Source organism: Oryx dammah, unplaced genomic scaffold (genome assembly GCF_014754425.2).
Source record: "Oryx dammah isolate SB20612 unplaced genomic scaffold, SCBI_Odam_1.1 HiC_scaffold_4, whole genome shotgun sequence".
NCBI classification, from domain to species: domain Eukaryota; kingdom Metazoa; phylum Chordata; class Mammalia; order Artiodactyla; family Bovidae; genus Oryx; species Oryx dammah.
Window position 1 is genome coordinate 78,075,941 of NW_024070188.1, and position 19,776 is coordinate 78,095,716.

Below are 19,776 nucleotides of genomic sequence, written 5' to 3' on the forward strand. Positions count from 1 at the left end.
CTCTCCCCTCTCTTCTCGCTGTTAGACAAGGAAAATTTTCTCAGAGTCCCTGGGTGGAGAGAGAGATCTGAGTTTACTTCTGGTTCACCCTAACCTGAGTTATCCCAGGTGGCTCAGATGGTAAAGCATCTGCCTGCAATGCGGGAGACCTGGGTTCAATCCCTGGGTTGGGATGATCCCGTGGAGAAGGAAATGGCTAACCCACTCCAGTACTCATGCCTGGAAAATTCCATGGATGGAAAAGACTGGTGGGCTACAGTCCATGGGGTCCACAAAGAGTCGGATCAACTGAGCAACTTCACTTTCACTTTCTTTTCACCCTAATTCTGAGGTGTCACTCCCTGTGGGTCCAGCTCAGTGTAGTGAGACCCTCCTCTTAAGACTCCTCAACTTGAGGGCCACCAGGCTTTGATTTCTGTCCCTTCTACCCCAGAAGGCTGTCAAAATCCAAAGTTCAAGTTTGCCCAGAATAGAAAACGCACCCAAGGCAAAAGCAATTTCAAGGTTCTCTCTGGTTCTCACTTTCTTTAAGCCTTGTCCTGTTTTCAATGCTTTCAGAGTTTTTCTTTTTTCTTTTTTTCAGAGTTTTTCTTACTTACCTTTCTTTTAACCAGCATTCGCTGTGGTTTTTAGTAACGGGGCTGATCTGAATAACCTAGTCCGAAATATTCCTGGACACCTGTTAAAACTTTGTTTCTTCTGAGTCTGTCAGTTCCAACATGTACACTTTTGGCTGGTCTGATTTTGCTGTCTTGTATTTCTGTTGGCTCCTACTCCTGATGTTTTGTTTTCCTGTTCATTTGTTTGTTCATTTAATTATAATTTCACTTTAGACTTTATTAAACTTGTTACAATATTGCTTCTATTTTATATTTTGGTTTTCTTTCTTTATTTTTTTTTGGCGACAAGTTATGTGGGATCTTAGCTTCCCAACCAGGGATCAAAGCTGCAATCCCTGTATTGGAAGGCGAAATCTGGGCCACTGGACCATCAGAGAAGTCTCTGTACTATTATCCTCAGTAAACCTTTATTTGTCAAACTTCTTTGAAGGTTACATTGATGTCACTTTCCCCCAGAAAAAAAGGATTGCCGTTGTGTTTTCAGTTGCCTGGAGGCAGGCCAACACAGTTCCAATTTAAAACAATTCCTTTGCTTGAGGTTTTTCACATTATCCAGGTATTATGAGTTAGACCACAAACATGCAAGAAGTTTGACTTGTGGTTATACATTCTCAGGGGAATTTTTTCCCTCTCTTCACTCGGTTCCTGTTGATACAGATACAGGAATGTCTGTGCTTTTCCCTCTACCCTATAACTTTGTACAGTTATCAAAAGCAAAGCTTAGTGACACTAGAGATTGGCAGAGTTCTACCATTACAGTGTTCATTTGTTTTCTGACTACAATGGTGTGAAACTAGAAATTAATTACATAAAAAAACTGGAAAATTCATAAGTGTATGGAGATTAAACAACATGCTAGTGAACAACCAATGGGTCACTATGTTTTATGTCTGAAACATATAATATTGTACATCAACTATTTCACAATTTATATATATAGACATGCAAAGAATACCTAAAAAATAAAAAGAAGGAAATCCTGCTATTTGCAACAACATGGATGAACTTGGGGGGACACTATGAAATGAAATAACCTAGACATAGAAACAAATATTATGCAATCTTACTTATCTGTGGAATTTTAAGTTAAACTCACAGTAACAGAGAGTAGAATGGTTATTACCAAAGGCTGGGGGTTGGAGGAGAGGGGAGATATTGATCAAAGGACACAAACTTTTAGTTACAAAAATGAATAGGTTCTGGAGATAGCATGATGACTGTAGTTAATAATAGTGTAATGTATACTTGAAATTTGCTGAGAGTAAATCTCAGGTGTTTCCATTTCCCCAAAAATGTGGTTACTGTGGGAAGTGATGGATATGTTAATTAGCTTGACTGTGGTATGCATTTCACAATGTACATCTAAACCACCTTGAAACTTTCAGTTCAGTTCAGTTCAGTTCAGTTGCTCAGTCGTGTCCGACTCTTTGTGACCCCATGAATCGCAGCACACCAAGCCTCCCTGTCCATCACCATCTCCGGGAGTTCACTCAGACTCATGTCCATCAAGTCAGTGATGCCATCCAGCCATCTCATCCTCGGTCGTCCCCTTCTCCTCCTGCCCTCAATCCCTCCCAGCATCAGAGTCTTTTCCAATGAGTCAACTCTTCGCATGAGGTGGCCAAAGTACTGCAGTTTCAGCTTTAGCATCACTCCTTCCAAAGAAATCCCAGGGTTGATCTCCTTCAGAATGGACTGGATGGATCTCCTTGCAGTCCAAGGGACTGTCAAGAGTCTTCTCCAACACCACAGTTTAAAAGCATCAATTCTTCGGTGCTCAGCCTTCTTCACAGTCAAACTCTCACATCCATACATGACCACAAGAAAAACCATAGCCTTGACTAGACAGACCTTAGTTGGCAAAGTAATGTCTCTGCTTTTGAATATGCTATCTAGGTTGGTCATTACTTTTCTTCCAAGGAGTAAGCGTCTTTTAATTTCATGGCTGCAGTCACCATCTGCAGTGATTTTGGAGCCCCCAAAAATAAAGTCTGACACTGCTTCCACTGTTTCCCCATCTATTTCACATGAAGTGATGGGACTGGATGCCATGATCTTCGTTTTCTGAATGTTGAGCTTTAAGCCAACTTTTTTGCTCTCCTCTTTCACTTTCATCAAGAGGCTTTATAGCTCCTCTTCACTTTCTGCCATAAGGGTGGTGTCATCTGCATTTAAATATATATATAATTTTGTTAATCATGTCTCAAGCTGGGGTGCAGGAGAGACCTTATTTCCACATACAGCCACACTCTGAAGTACTGGGGATTAGGTCTTCACATATGGATTTTGGGGAAACACAATGTAGTGTATAGTACCACCCAAAATTGATTTTTAAAATCTGCCTTGAAGGGCTTCCCCTGTGGCTCTGCCTGCCAATGCAGGAGTCATGGGTTCAATCTTTGATCCTTGAAGATCCTACATGTTTGCTGAACAACTAAGTCCATGTGCTACAACAACTGAGTCTGTGCTCGCCTGGGAACCTCAACTACTGAACATCCATGCTGCAGCTACTGACGTCTGCTCACCTGGAGCCCATGCTTTGCAGCAAGAGAAGCCACCACAGTGAGAAGCCCACAGACTGCAACCAGAGGAGCCCCACCGCTTGTGGCTGCAGAAAAGCCCGTGCGGCAGCGAAGACTCAGCACAGCCAAGAGAAACTAAAATCATTTTAGGTGTCTTGAAACTTTTGGATTTAGATTAAAATCTATACAAATTAATATATAAGGAATAAAGTCAAATCTTCAGAAAGCCATGGTTTTGCTTGTCTTATTATAGGCTTTGCATTTAGCCAAAAGATATCAGCATAAAAACAAAAGAGGTTTATCAGAGAGATGTTTACAGTGTTTATTCAATATGGTGTAGGAAAAAGGAAAACTGACGATGGGGTATAAATCAGGGGGAAGGATATAAAAGTTCTAGTCACTCAAATTTTCTTTTTTACAACTTAATAATTCAAAGCAACTGTCAGATTATTAGTTTCCTAGGTACCTTGGTGTAGAAGACTTTGCCCTGAATAGCTGACATGAGAATTCTAGTCACTTGAAGGAGATAAATGATACAGCCAATTTATACACTTGCATTCTGGGGGGCATACATCAGTGTCTTGTGTTTGGTTGTTGTTGGTTTGTCCATGAGGCTCTGATCTTATCTGGATGAATTAAATTGGGTCACTAATCCATCAACACATGAGGAATACAATGGTCACAAGGTATTGTCACCATGTGAAGCATTATTTGGACAGCCACCTCGATGCCACTTGTCATAATGCCTTCAATTTATAACAGCTATTTGTACCAGGAAGTTAAACTGAGTCTAGGAATGTAAGGAAATGCCTTCTGGGTGATATAACCTCTTTCATTACACCCTGAGTCTTCTCTCATTCTATTGCAACAAAATAATTTGGTCTCCTTTTCACTGATCTGAAATGAATGAAAATTCCTATAGTCAGAAAATTCCTGTCATTTCACAATAGCTGAATAAATTAAGGCACACAAAACAGCTTCTTCTCACCAGCAACTTGAAGTAGTGTTCATTTGGAAAGTCTGGGGAAACACTGAAGGTTGTGTATGTGGCTTGGGCAAATATATTGGGTCAGGAGTGTGTGTAAGAAGTAAGAAAAGATTCATTGTGAACGAGGAAAAGACATGGATCTGTTGGTTTACTCATTGAGGAGCAAATGTTATGCTTAAATCAATATTCAAACTACAAAGCCTGAAAATCTAGATTTTTTTTTTAATCATTGACCACTATTACTGACAATGTGTGATGCTTTACCTTTAGCTGTTTGAAGAACCACTTCTTTAATGGACAATAAAACACACCTGCCAAAATCAAAATCTCTAAAAGTGAAACTGGTAGAAGTAAAATATTTACTGTATACCTTTAACATGTTGTGATTCTTTCAGGAAATATACTTGGTTTCAGTATCGAGTTTGGCGAGTTATTTTGGGTCCATTTAAAATAATAAAATTGGGAATTCCCAGTGGTCCAGTGGTTAGGACTTCATGCTTTCACTGTGTGGGTCTAGGTTCAATCCCTGGTTGGGAATTCGATTCCACAAAATGCATGGCATGGCCTAAAAGAAAATAAAAATAAAATGTATGTGTGTGTTAGTCTCTCAGTCATTTCTGGCTCTTTGTGACTCCATGGACTGTAGCCCACCAGGGTCCTCTGTCCACGGGATTTCCATTTCCTTCTCCAGAGGATGTTCCAAACCCAGGGATTGAACCCAGCTCTCCTGCATTGCAGACAGATTCTTTACTGTCTGAGCCACCAAGGAAGCCCAAAAGATACAAATTACTGAATTACTGAAACCGAGCAAAAATATTTTTTAAAAAACCTTTGCAAACTCAGCACCCTAATATAACTATTTTTGTATCATTTTCAATCTTTGCATATATATTCTTAAAACTAAACTATATTAGCGATTTGATTCACACTCCTTTGTATTTAATAACATATGTATTTAACATATGCATTTACCCTTTCCTATATTTCTAATCTTTTTCTAACCATTAAAATATTTTAAAAATTGTAATTAAATATCAGTAACCTCAGATATGCAGATGACACCACCCTTATAGCAGAAAGTGAAGAGGAACTAAAGAGCCTCTTGATGCAAGTGAAAGAGGAGAGTGAAAAAGCTGGCTTAAAGTTCAACATTCAGAAAACGAAGATCATGGCATCTGGTCCCATCACTTCATGGGAAATAGATGGGGAAACAGTGGCAGACTTTATTTTGGGAGGCTCCAAAATCACTGCAGATGGTGGCTGCAGCCATGAAATAAGACGCTTACTCCTTGGAACCTAGGAGTCTTTGACCGACCTAGATAGCATATTCAAAAGCAGAGACATTACTTTGCCAACAAAGGTCTGTCTAGTCAAGGCTATGTGAGAGTTGGACTGTGAAGAAAGCTGAGTGCCAAAGAATTGATGCTTTTGAACTGTGGTGTTGGAGAAGACTCTTGAGAGCCTCTTGGACTGCAAGGAGATCCAACCAGTCCATCCTAAAGGAGGTCAGTCCTGGGTGTTCATTGGAAGGACTGATGCTAAAGCTGAAACTCCAATACTGTGGTCACCTCATGAGAAGAGTTGACTCATTGGAAAAGACCCTGATGCTGGGAGAGATTGGGGGCAGGAAGAGAATGGGATGACAGAGGATGAGATGGTTGGATGGCATCACTGGCTCAATGGACATGAGTTTGGGTGAACTCCAGGAGTTGGTGATGGACAGGGAGGCCTGGCGTGCTGCGATTCATGGGGTCGCAGAGTTGGACATGACTGAGCGACTGAACTGAGCTGAACATAGTATTTACCATTTTAACTATTTTTAAGTGTATGGTCCTGTAAAACTAAATATAAATATTTCATACTCTTGTGCAACCATCATCACCGTTCATTTACAGAACTTTATCATCTTCCCAAAATGGATTCTATGCCCATCAAATACTAACTCCCCATCTCTCCTCCCCCGGCAACCACCATTCTATTTTCTGCCTTTATGAATGTGACTATTCTAGGTACCCCATGTAAATGGAATCATACAATATTTACCTTTAAGTGAAATAAGCCAGAGGCAAATATTGTATGATTGCAACTTATATGGGGTACCTAGAATAGTCTTCAAGTTTCATTCATGTTGTAGTATACATCAATATTCCTTCCACTTTAAGGCTTAGTGATATTATATTATATGCATATACCCTAGTCTGTTTTGTTTGTATAAATGCATATACTTACATAAATGTATCTGTCAGTAATGGCCTTCCTGGTGGCTCAGTGGTAAAGAATCCACCTGCCAATGCAGGAGACTTGGGTTTGATCCCTGGGTTGGGAAGATCCCCTGGAGATGGAAATGCCAACACACTCCAGTATTCTTGCCTGACAAATCCCATGAAGAGAGGAGACTGGTGGGCTATAGTCCATGGTGTTGCAGAAGAGTCAGACACGACTTAGCAACTAAACAACATCTGTCAATGGACACTTGGGTGCTGCCACCTTGTTCAGTTCTTCTGGATGAATACCTGAAATGGAATAGCTGGAGCATAGGCTAATTCTATTAAAATTCTGAGGAGCCATCCTATTGTTTCTCATAGTCTAATCATTTTGTTGGCTGTATAATATTCCATTTTGTTTCTATGCCCTAATACTAAACCACTCCAGAAGTGTTTCCTGAGGAATCTCAAGTTTTCATTTTCTCTATTGGATGGAAATTAGTTCTGGCTTAGACAATGCTTCAGATTTTTTTGCCCCAGTTTAAAAATAACTCATATAATACATTATTACTCAAACAGAGCAGGACCCTATAGTTCTTGCCCCCAGCCCCCAGTGTCCTCTGCTTGTCTTTCATCTGTGGAAACTTTAGTCAAAGAATATGTTTGATCAGAGAAATGAGAACATGCAAAACAAAACCAAAAAAATAGAATAACTGTCAAAGACCAAATAATAACAACATAGTCATTTTTTACTCGCTCAGTCATGTCCAACTCTTTGCGACTCCATGGACTGCAGCACACCAGGCCTCCCTGTCCATCACCAACTCCCAGAGTTTACTCAAACTCACGCCCCTTGAGTTGGTGATGCCATCCAACCATCTCATACTCTGCCGTCCCCTTCTCCTCCCACCTTCAATCTTTCCCAGCATCAGGGTCTTTTAGCATAGTCAAAGACCTTTAGTTCCTTCTCAAGGGCTATCAATAATATTCTGAGCCATATCTAGTGAGCTGTCTTAAAAGCGATCCCCATCCCCACCCTGCAAGGGTGAAGAAGTTAACTACATGATGATCAGACTGTACCTGAGACATAAGCTGCCACAGTTCCAAAAACTGGCCTCAAAGATGTGGAAACAAACTGACCCTGGAACTGAAGAATTAACTGTACAATCAAGACAAGGCTGGTCAGACCATCAGTGATCAATCTGAAGATGACTGTCAGAGCTGACTGTGCTGTTTCTGCATGTAGCCCACCCCACCCCCGGCTAGAAAAGCTCTTGCGCAATTGATTGTCAGTGGAGAGAGCTGGCCTTTGAACAAATGTCTGCCCTCCCTACTGGTTCAGTATCTGAAATAAAGCAAATCTTTCTTTCTACCAGCCTGGCCTACTTATTGGCTTTTGAGTGGCAAGCAGCTGCCCCCCACCTTCTGGTAACATCACCTCTGATAGCTGATAACTGTTTTTGCTTACTGCCACCTCAAAATGACTCCCCTTCTCAAGGACATGCCCCATTGATGGGAGTAAATCTTGTTGAGCTTGATTTCTGCTTTCCCATGTGGGGGCCGCTAGCATATATTTAAACTTGAGTCAATTAGAGTGAATAAAATTAAAAACTCATTTTCTCAGTTGTGCCTGACATATTTCAAGTGCGTAACAGTCACAAGGAGCTTGTGCTACTGAATTGGGCATCACAGATACAGAACATTTCCACAATCTCAGAAAGCTCTATGGTGAGCGCTGCTCCAGACTGTTTTTGACTCTGACCCCTTTGTTACAGCTCAATTAGAGCCTATGAGTTACTCCCCCAAATGATTAAATCCTAGAAGGCCAATGATAAACACATTCAGAAGAGAGCACCACAAACTCTGGAATGTGAGTTTCAAAATTCATCATTGGGAACATCTCTTCCAGTGGCTGGACTACCCCTGCCCGCTGTTTCCCACGTCAAGTCTTCAGAATATGAATTCTTGGTCTTAAATTTGTTACTGATGGTCACCTAATCCAAGCTGGGTCAATCCAGTTCCTTACTTTTCCCCTAAGATAATTTGGAACTGGGAAAGATTGTCAGCCAGGTGGTCCTCTAGCTGTTTAGAACTATAAATTTAGGAGAAAGTCATATCTCACTATGTAAAACTGAGCTGGATATAGCAATGGAAAGAAAGCTCAAGCAGGTAAGCGGAGATTAAATCGCGTCGGGCTTTCTAAATTCTGGGTTCAGGTTCCTTCCTTAGGCCCATCAGCATCCATAACTTTGCATTACAGGAGAAAAGTCTGCATCCTAACAGTAAATTCTTTAATGCTTAAGCTAGCTCCAATTGGCCTATTATCTGGGACTCAAGAGTCCTAATGTACATGCATATATAAACCACACACACAGGCATCGACATACAACACAGAGGTGTGCGTAGTTGTACACAAACTTTGCATTAAGTCATCACACCGGGCTCCCAGACTACTTTCCCTTTCCTACTTTTAACCTCCTTCCCACTAAAAATGTGCTTAGGTTGTCCTCTGCTTTCTTTTTTAATTCTTTTCCTTCCCTTGATCAAAATATGCCTTCTGCAATTCTAGCTATGGAAGCTTTAAGAAATCAAGTCCTGTACTACTGTTAACAATGGATTTAAATCTTTTTTTTTTTAATGTAATTTTTCAGCTTGTATAGCACCTTAATCTCTCAGGCCTAAGTAATTCAGTCAACATTCATCAATCTATAATCAACTGAATTGATAATCCCACATAGGCCAGAGCAGCAAATGGTGAGTGTTAGGATCCCGCAGCACCATAACTGAGTGGGTACCTCGCCAAGTCCCAGCATGCTACTGCAGATGAACTGATGGAGGAAAGAGGATGAGGAGTCAGCTGGGAGAGAACAGAGCAACAAAACCCCAGAGGGCAAAGGCACACCCCGAGTCCTCCGTAGGAAAGCGCTCAGTGTGGTCAGGGAACAAAGGAGACCAGAGTGGCCGGAGTAAAGAGCACAGGGGAAAAGTAGTGTGAGCTGACAGGTGGGGCCTTTAGGCCAAGGTAACCGGATAAGAGAAAACCTGAAGTGCAATGGGAAAGTCTTAAAAAAAGATTTGAAAAAGGAAGTGATCTGATCTATGTCTTAAAAAAGAATTACCCATTTTGGCTAGTCCGGAGGAGGGATAGGGACCAGTTTAGGAGGCTACTGCAATTGTTGGCAAGAGATCACAACGGCTTAGCCTTCACAGGATGGGAGGCAAAAAGATCTGAGATTTTTTCAAGATGGAATATACTCTTCCGGTTTTCCATTTTACCTTCTAAGTAGCCAGCGGCCATATTAAAGTTGTCAATGGAGAAGACTCATAAAAACTACTAGGCCCTACCATGTCAAGAAGGGTCTGTCTTCCTGTTTCACAGGGCTCTGGGCTCAGATCTTACCTTGGTTCCAATAATCCTATAGAGAAAAATCCCGCAGTCATCTATCTCCCTTTCCTTTGAGGAGCAGCAACTGCTGAAAAACGACTCCCAGCAAAACGACAGTGGTGTTTGGGGTTCACTGATAACACACCTAACTTTTCATTTAAATGCTCACTTTTAATTTGGTATCGGTTATCTTACATTGCATCAAGTGACAGAGGAGGCATTTTGCTAGCAGCATCTCCTACTTCATCTAGAAAAACTGTATTCACCATCTGATTCTCTGCAACCTCGGGCAAAATTCCTTTAGAATAATTAACCGTTTATAGAGGACGGGTGCCCTTTCGCCTATGCAGATCTCGTGCGTTCTGGGCACCGCTTCCCGCCGCGCAGACAAATGAACTCATTGTCTGCACCACGCCAGTCCCCCCCGGATTTTATGCAGCGTGCATTTCCTGCACCGAGAAGCTGGCTGCAGGCGTGCTTCCCTCGTTCCCCTGCCCCCGCCCGAATCTCAAGCTTTTGTTTCTAAAGGTTTTCTCCCGACGCTATTAAAAATGCTTGGGCACATCGTTCCCAAATAAGTGACCAACTAGGAAGTTTTCTGGCTGTTAACCTCGAGGCCAACGTCCAGTAAAGTTTTGAAAAAAATCAACTAAACCTCGTGTAAAGAGGCCAGTCCCTATGGAAACAACGGAAACGCGGATATTATAGCCTAAACTTGCCGGGACGGGGGTGGGGGCGGGATTTGGGTTTTTCTTAAGATCAACGCTTTGCAGTGGCCCCCTCCCCCTGCAGGGCGCTCCAAGGGGCTGCAGCCCGCATTCCCGCAGCGGCGAGGAGGTGGTGTGTCGAGGGGACCGGGCGGGGGTTGGGGTGGGTAGAGCTGAGCCCTGCCTCCCGGCGGCGACGCTCTGGCCCGCCCGCGCGCGCGCACGCTCGATGGTTCCGCGCGACGGCCCGGACCCGCGCGGTCCCGACGCCAGGGGGCGCGCTGGCCGGCGCCGCGGATCCCCGAGCTGCGCGGCCCGACTCGCGTCCGCCATATTGGATGCCGCAGCCGCCGCTGCCAGCGCTTCCTCCTCCGTCTTCGCGGCGCGCCGCTGGTTCCTACGGGCCCCGAGCGGCGGGGAGGCGAAACAGGAGCCCGCCGGAGGAAAGAGGAAGGAGGGGGTGGAGAGAAGTCGGGGACCGGGGCTGGAGGGTGGAAGCCCGAGACCGAGCGGGGCGGAGAAGAGAAGGCGCCGCGGCCCGGCCCCTCCCCCCAGCCCGCCGCCGCCGCCGCCGACCCGCCCCGGCAGCGCCTCTGTTCCCCTGCCCGGCGCTCCGCCCGCCCTAGCGGCCATGCCGGCGCCTCGCCGCCCCTAAGGGAGAGCCCTTCCCCTCCAGTGCTTAGCTCGCCCGGCCCTCAGGCCCGGGGGGTCGCAGCGGCCCGGCCCCCCACCCCCCGTCCCCGCCGCCATCGGCGCGCCCGCCCCCCCCCACCCTCCACCCTCCTCGCGGCGCCGCCCCCGTCGCCCCCGTCTCGCTCTCCCCACCCAGTGCAGTGGCCGCCGCCTCTTCCGCCGCCGGGCTCCGGGCCTCCGCACCGACAACATGGAGGCTGTGAAAACCTTCAATAGCGAGGTTGGTATTGCAGTCTTCGCCTCTCCTCCCCCCGACCCGCTCCTGCCCCCGCTCCCCACCCCGACCTCCGACCCCCGACCCGGGACAAGGCCCGCCGCGGGAGGGCTGGGCACGGGCCCGCAGGGCTTTCTCCAGGGTGGGGCGAGCGGCGGCCTGGCCGTGCCCGTGGGGGAGGGGTGTTGCTCCGTCCCGGCGCCCCTCCCCCGATCCCGGGGTGGTGGGGGGGGCGGGGGAGGTTCCGGTGTCTCCAGCACCTACTCCCGAGTGGCTGCGGGGGTGGAGGGGGAGGCCCCCGGTTGGGCCCTCCCCCGGAGGCTCCCGACAGGTCTCTCTGCGGGTCAGTTCCGCCGAGGCCTGGCCCGCCCACCTCTTTTCCTGGGCCTGCGGGATTTTTAACTTGGAGGCCAGGCATCCCTGCTTCAGGCCTTCCTCTGTCCTCAATGAGGCAGGCATTGATAGGGGTGGGAGGGGTTGGAAGTGCTGGAAAAGCACCTCCCGGGATGATCATCTGCGGTCACATTGCAAGCAGTGTTTATAACCGAGATATCGTTGGCTGGGTAACCTGCCAACCGGGGACTTAAGCTTAAGGGGATGGTTGGTCGGGAGGCGAGGTTATTCTGCAAATTTTTCCTGTCCTTACCAAACCCCCCCCCCCCCCAACTCTTCTCATCATCACGACATAAAGCAGGAGAGCTGTGCATGCCGAGAGGAAAGATGCGGGAGAGGCATTTCCCACGGGCTCCTTCACGTGTCATACATAAGGCTAGATTTTAAATAAGCAGCTGTCCGGTTTTCACTATTTGGTTGAGTTTACTAGTCTGAAGGGAGACACGTTTCGATAAAAATAGTCGTATCCGACTCTGATCCCATGGGCTGCCAGGCTCCTCTATCCAGTCAAGATTAGTGGAATAGATAGTTATTTCCTTTTCCAGGGATCTTCCCCACGCAGGGATCAAACCCGGGTCTCCTGCATTGCAGGCAGCTCCTTTACTGTCTAGTCACCAGGGAAGCCCTAAAATATTTTAAAACCTTTTAAATACTCTAATGTGAATAGACTTTATTATATTAAACAAACATTTAACAAGTAGATGTCTACACAGCTTATCCGTACTTGTATGCCTTAGATACAAATATTTTAATATGTTAATTAGATTTGCATCAATTTTAAGAGCTTTTCATGTGGAGGCACTAATACTCTGTTCAATATAGTCTAATAGTGATAGTCTATAAACAATTTTTCTTTTCTCCTTCCCTGCTCCCTTCCCTCCCTTCTATCCTTCTTTCCTTCCTTTGGAGAATTAGCATTTGAGAAACTTAGAAGAGGCTAAAAGTTAGATCTAACAATCATGTGAATTAGACTTTCCATATTAAAGCAGATAGCCGTGACAGTTATATGAAAGAAAGCCTTTTTTTGGAAAGGATTTTAATTTGAATACAAGGTTTTCTTTACTGCTTTTTGATACAGATTAGAGTGTAAACTTCAGAATCTTTTCCATTTTATTTATGAATTTATAGCTGATAATTTGGGTCAAATTATAAAATCTGCTTTCACTCCTTGTCCTTAAAATCTGAAATAAAAAATAAGGATATTATATGTTCCAGTTTATTGTTGATAATTTCACAGCTCTGCAGGGGAGGGGGAAAAACAGGTCTGTGTAGCTTTTTTGTTTGCTACATGTAGTGTTACAGCACTAAGTAGTGGTCTTCATTTAAATTATATATAAAAAAGGTTTCTCCTATTTTCCCTTCAATTATTTGATTTACCCTAGACCTTTTTGATGGGTGTCTCCTCTTTATCTTGGGGATTCCTAATATGTACCCTGCATTCCCAGCCCTCCCTGCCATGTGATAGATACGAACAAGTGGTTAGTACACTGTGGTTGATCACAATGGAGCAGGGAGGAGTAGAAATGTTACAGTTGGTTTTTTAAATTTTACTATTGACATTAAGGATAAGGAGCCTAATATTTACATGGCTAGCTTGATGTTTCAGCTCTTTTCTCATCTAATCTTCATAAGAACTTGAGATTTGTAGTGGTATTCCCACTTTAGTTTATGTAACACTGTCTTCTTCCCTGTATTTTTTTTTCCCCTTATGTATTTTCAAAGAATTTAAACTATCTTTTTAACTCCCTTGTTTACTAGTAGTATGCTCACACTTCTGAAAATGGGGTTGGCGCACAGCATAGTTATAGAATTGAGGAAGGGAAATCCATTTTGAAGAAGATTCAGAAGAATGTACTTTTTAAGGGGGTTTAAACTCAAAACATCATTTTTTTTCCTGATTTTTGAAAAAAAGTTTCTGTGAATATCTATGCTTGCTAGTATAGTAAAAATCTGTTGTTGAAAGTTAAGTATATAGTGGGAAATAGTTCAATAATATTTTTCCATTAAATCATATGTTACGAAGTGCAAAAATAAAAAAGGAATCTGAATTACAGGATTAGGAGTCAAGGATGTTTTAGAATGTTTCCTTAAAATTAATTTGGCTTTTAAAGGCTTTTATCCTTGGGCTGAGCCCAACAAAACTTTCTCTGGCAAATTTAAAGTTATCTTTGAAGCATTGAATTGTCAAACGCCACGTACTTTATAAGGCAACACAATTTAGCTGTAAGCATAATGTTCAAAATATGAAATGCTTAGCTTTTATGACTTGCTTAAAAAACAAGCGAACATTGGCTTAAAAACAGAAATGTGCCAGGGATTTTTAAAGTTAAGAATATAGGTCTTTAATCTGAAAATTGTGGATAAGTTTCGGTCTGAAAATCTGATCTTCTGCCTAAGGCTAGGAAGCAGTCCTGATTGGCATGTCTTCTGCCTGCCAGCCTTCCCTCCCTTTTTGTCAAAGGGGCTTTATGGCCCCCTCACTCCACTTTCACATTCACTGTCGGAGGTGTAAAGACAAGGCAGAGAAGAGGAAAATACACTGGGGATTAAAGTGACTCTGGAGAAGTCTACATTCTGAAACAGTTTAAAGGGTGAGCTATCCAACTAACCAAAGGATCCTAAGAACAAAAGACACTAATAATTCAGGTATCCTACAGATGAGTAAGGAACTTAAGAACCAAGGTAAATCCAAAAATTAATCTGCAGTAATTTTACAGACACAAGCATAACAGATTCACATTTCTTTGTGTGTGGTAAATTCCTCTTAATTATCATCAGTTAAGTGAGATTGAGGCTCAGGAATTGATATTTAAGTGCCCTCTGTGCTGGTTTTGTGGGAAAACTTTAATTTCCAGTTAAGCATCATCGTGATGAAAGTTTAATCCCATGACCACTAATGTCAGTTCTGAAATGATGAAAGAATATTGTCCAGATTGAAATATAGGATTCCCTGAGGGTCAGTGCTTGACCCGAGCAGTTAATTCCAGAAAAGTTATCATTACAAGGTATTGTAGTTGCTGCTGCTCAGAGATGGTGGCATTTACTTGTTATGATCGTTTAGAGCCCTCACCTCTGTTGGAAGGGTCTCCTGTTCCTCTGTTTAAATCTGTATATTTACGTTAGGACCACAATTGATTACCGGAATGCAGCAATTTTATGTGAGTTGCATATCTGTACTCAGTCCTTAAGAATGCTTCTATATGGAGGTCATTATGGTAGGTTTTTTGTGTTTTTGTTTTTTTTTTAAAGAAGGAAAATACAAAAGCAGTTCATAAACCTTTTCTTAGAAAATTATAACTTAATTGGCGAGGGCACTTTAGTAATATAGGAACTCAATATGTGGAAAATATAAGTATTCTTATATTAATATAAGAATCTGTTATGCTTGTGTCTGTAAAATTATTGCAGATTAACTTTTGGATTTACCTTGGTTCTTAAGTTCCTTACTCATCTGTAGGATACCTGAATTATTAGTGTCTTTTGTTCTTTGGATCCTTTGATTAGTTGGATAGCTCACCCTTTAAACTGTTTCAGAATGTAGACTTCTCCAGAGTCACTTTAATCCCCAGTGTATTTTCCTCTTCTCTGCCTTGTCTTTACATCAGTGGTGAAATTCCTTCTTTGTTTTATTCCATTTCCAAGTTTGTATCCGGGGTGTTCATTTGCCTTTCTAGAGGACTGATAATCTTTGCACCAATATCTAGTAGTAGGCATGGGATAGTAGAGGACAGTGGGAGAGGTAGTGGGAATAATAAAAGCATGTGAAATTTGATTTTATATTTTCCCCTTGCAGTTCAGGAAGGGGAATTTATGGGAAGCAGCTATAGAACATTGCCTTTTTCTTTGATTTTCATGTATCAGGGAATGTCTCTGTCTCTTGTGTTTTAACTTTCCAGGGGGAGTTTTGGTTAATTGTAACAATTAGGAGGTTTTTTTGCTTTCTACTTTGTGAAAATCTCTTAAAGATGTAGCAGTCCTAGTGTTAGAAAGAAAGGAAGACTTCACTGCCCTCTCCCTGCCCCGGTGTTTAGGTTAGGGATTCTCAGCCTGGGCTTTGTTCATGTTTTCGGCTGGATAATTGTTTGCTGTGAGGAGCTGCCTTGTGCATTGCAGGATGTTTAGCAGCAGCCCTGGTCTCTACCCACTAGATTCCCTTGTTGTGACAACCAGAAATGTCTCCAGATAGTACCCGATGTCCCTTGGGGGCTAAAATCGACCATGGTTGAGAATCACTGATTTAGATCCCCTGTTAAACTGTCTTGAAACATTGTGTTTTTCCTTCTAATGATGGCTACGGTTTTAAGTAATTAGAAGTAATTTTCCCCACCAGATTATAAATTCCATGAGGACAGTGACCACATAACTTAATTGCTTCATATCCTTGGTACATAGCATAGTGCCTTGGTATATGCTAAATAAAGATTTCTCAAATGCATGGATTGATGATATAGTAGGTAGCTGAATGACTTGGCCCAAGGCAGTTAACATTTTTGAACATTTGGTTTTCTCCGGTGTAAAATAAATGATTTGAGATTTTTAGGTTTCCTATTAGTTGCAAGATTCACTGACTAAATATGAAATTAATACTTTGGAGGACTTAGGAGGTATAAGCATTGTTTTGAGGGTCATTTTATGGAATTGTAGGTTTATAGTAGTTTAGATAGAAAATTTAAATAAAAACTCTGCTTATGATTCTTCTTACTAAGGGGAGAGCGGGGAGGGGACTATTTCATTGTAAGTTCCAGTTAGGCTGAATCAGTCCTGAGTTTTATATTGTAATTATACTATTTTCAAGCCCTTTATGTTTTGTTTTTTCATTTTAAAACAACATATGTTAAAAGTTTTTTTAATGAATAAAGTTAGAGTACAAGCATAATTCAGGTTGATAATGATTGTATGATTTAAGAGTGTTTTAGTCATTTTCAGGATTAAGTATAAAATTTTTTGGCAACATTGAAATTCATGAGATATATAGTTCAGTCATTTTTATTTTAGGCTAGCAGCGAGTTTGTTACAGTAATTTTGATTGGCATTTAGGGGACATTAGTATTCCCCAGTCTTCTAAATAGTCATATTTTATGATCAGTTGCTCCTCTTTTTTTAGAAGTATAGTTGGCATAGAATTAGTGCTGATACTGCTGCTTGTACATGAAATTTTAGATATTTCTTTCTAGGGCCAGTTTTCCTGTTACTGGACAACTGCTAACTCGTAATGGTATGAGAGAATGTAATCAACCTTGACCTTGAACACTGGCTGGGCTCCTGAACTCTTCAGTGAGCTCATTTTATCTGGGTTTGTTTTCTCAACATCTTTCTCTACTCCTTTCTCTCAGGATTGTGCCTCTCTACTCCTGCTTGTACAGACTGCTTTCCAGCAGCATGGACACAAGAAGCATAGTAAGATGATTATAACCCACATAAGGCAGGCCCTTTGGAAAATAATTAGGTTTAAATTGGTAGTGAAATGATGTCTTGATTGTATGGGAAGTGCTTGGGAAGCAGAATGAAGTTGTCACTTAGAATATATTGGTAAGCTTAAAGCAAACATGTAGGGAGTGAGTTGAATTTCTTCACAAAAAATAGGTGAAGTGAAAAAAAGTTGTACTTAACTAGTGAGCAGCAATCATATCTAAACTCCTGTGCATTTATTTGCATTCTGCTCCACGTAATTTTTTTGTAAAAGAAGTATTACTTCTGTGAGATGGGTAAATTGCTAATTTCTGAATTTGATGGTTGGAAATGAAATACATCTTATATTTTGAGGAAGTTCTTCAAACTATAAGATGGTAACACATCACTGGCAGATACTCTGTAGTATTGGAGACACAAGACTAAGTCAAATTTTGGATTTTCTAATTATAGAGGAGCAGATTTTGTTAGAGGTACTATTATAAGACATAAATGCCTGTGAGAAATGTTACCGTGGCTTCTGATTCCTTGTCTGAGTTAGTTCTCTTAAGGTTGGTGGTAAACACGATGCATTTGGTCTCTCTGATTTTGATTTTATGCATTTATTTCATCTTTCTATTTCTGCTGTACCAGTTTCTGATACACCTTATTTTAAACTCAAGGAAGAGTATGTAAATATGCTATCTACTGTAGGTCAGGAGATACATTAGGAACTTTGACATTGCTGTATTTAGTCAGAATGGGGAATAGAGATGATTTGTTCATGTTTTTAAAAAGAGTTTATGGCTTTTAATTCAATGTATGTTAAATTGATTAAGATAATTCTGCAATTTAGTATAATTTATAGAGGCTGACTTGAAAGACCTAGGATTTGATTCATTTTTTTTATTCATTTAACCAATACTTAATGAATACTTATTGTTTACCAGGCACTTTTCTATTTGCTAGGGTACAGTTGTAAACAAGACTGGCAAAAAGCACACCGTCTTGGACCTTATGCACTTGTAATCCTTTCTCCTTCACCTCATCAGCTTTGAGCGCAGTGCCCTTGCTGCAGAGCTAGTGCGGCTGCGCAGGCGTTACTGACTCCGGGCTTGCTGCTTTGCTAGGGCCTGGGTGACTGCAGCACTTCTCTCTAAGCTCAGTTCTGCCTGGTCCACTCTCAACATTCACTTTTACAGAGTCCAGGTTGCTTGTCTACTGTTCAAAATAATGATTGAGGGAGTAGACTTCTTAAACATGAATGTGATCTGACCTTTGCAACAGTGGGGAAGTAAGATAAGCAACAGTGTTTCATTTTGTACTAATTTGCCTATCCTATTAAATCTCAATTTGGTATTTTTGAATCATAACTGTTTTTAGAAAATATAGCTTTAGGGATATTTTCTTTTGTCATAATGTATTAGTCTCTTAATATATTTATTAAATAATTTTAAGTGTTGATCAAACCCTTATGAATTTGGAAGGATTGATTATTTTTATTTCTAAAACAAACTTTTCCTTGATTTAATTAAGTACATGAAAAAAATTTGGTGTCTCTTTCTCTTTTATGAACACTGTTTTCTGAATTTGATTTGATTCCTTGAGGCTCATTTGAGTAGCTTGTGAGTGCAGGATGACAGTTTGGATTATGTATTTTATGATTTTGGAAACTTGGGAAATGATATAATGGTCTTTTTATTTTGGGTCACAGTATCTAAAAGATTGACCGGTACTCTTGAAACTAATACAAGTTTTATGTCAACTGTATCTTATTTTTTTTTGTAAAGGTTGATGCCTTGGTTAATTACTTTCTTTAGTAATGTTTTGATACTATAAAGTTTTATGGTTTAAAAAAGATAGAGGTATTTGAATTTATTGAAATGGTAAAAAAAAATGTTGGATAAGTTAAAATTTTTCCAAACCAAAACACATAGCAAATGCCTAGTTTCTAAAACAGCTGCTTGCTGTGATGAAAAAAAAAATGTCTGGCTTGGGTAACTTTAAAGTACTTTTTATTTACCAAACATTTTTAAAAGTGAACCACTTTATAATATATGGTGTTTTATATGTGCTTGTTTTCCCCAGCCATTATTATGTTTCAGTGGATCTTAGGATAAACTTGTGAGAAAGGTAGGATAGTTGCTGTCCTCATTTCCCAAACAGGGAATCTGAGGCCTGCCAGTGTGACTTTACCGAGGAAGTGCTGCTTGTGTTAGAGCTGAGACTGGAAGGACTGGGTCTCACTCAGCTCCTGGTTGAGATGTAAAGGACAGCCTGCTTTGTACAGGGGAGCCATCACTCGATTTTTCACAGTTCTTTTTGTTGGTATGATGTCCAAATATAAATTAACAGTTCTTCTCCACTTTTTAAACTTTATTTCTACAACTTCAGATTTACAGAAGAGTTGCAAGAATGATAAAGAATTTTTATATACACTTCGTCCTGATTTCACCAGCTAGTACATGTAATCATATTTGCTTTCTTATTCTCTTTGCAGTGCACATAAATGACTTGTAAATCTTGTTTCTGAACGTTTGGAGAGTAAATTGCAATTAATGCCTTTTATTTCTAAATATTAACTATTTTCTGAAAACAACCACAGTACAGGTATCAAAATCAGGAAGCTGATGCAGTTGTCTGCAGACCTCCTTCAGATTTC

At 41.5% G+C, this 19,776-nt stretch overlaps 1 protein-coding gene across 4 annotated transcripts in view; it reads left to right on the forward strand.

Moving 5' to 3' along the window:
- The first annotated feature begins 10,764 nt into the window (after positions 1-10,764).
- The window catches only part of SCAF8 (SR-related CTD associated factor 8), a 217,014-nt gene continuing 208,002 nt past the window's right edge, over positions 10,765-19,776 (forward strand). For 2 of the 4 annotated variants that reach the window (XR_005720821.1, XM_040238730.1), the window contains exon 1: positions 11,232-11,339. Coding sequence is in view for 3 of the 4 variants with exons in the window: in XM_040238730.1 (XP_040094664.1) it covers positions 11,310-11,339 (30 nt within the window). In the remaining variant the exon portion in view is untranslated. Of the gene's footprint in view, positions 10,898-11,202; positions 11,340-17,059; positions 17,124-19,776 lie in introns of those variants that run through there. The other 2 variants (XM_040238732.1, XM_040238731.1) reach the window with 2 other exon arrangements.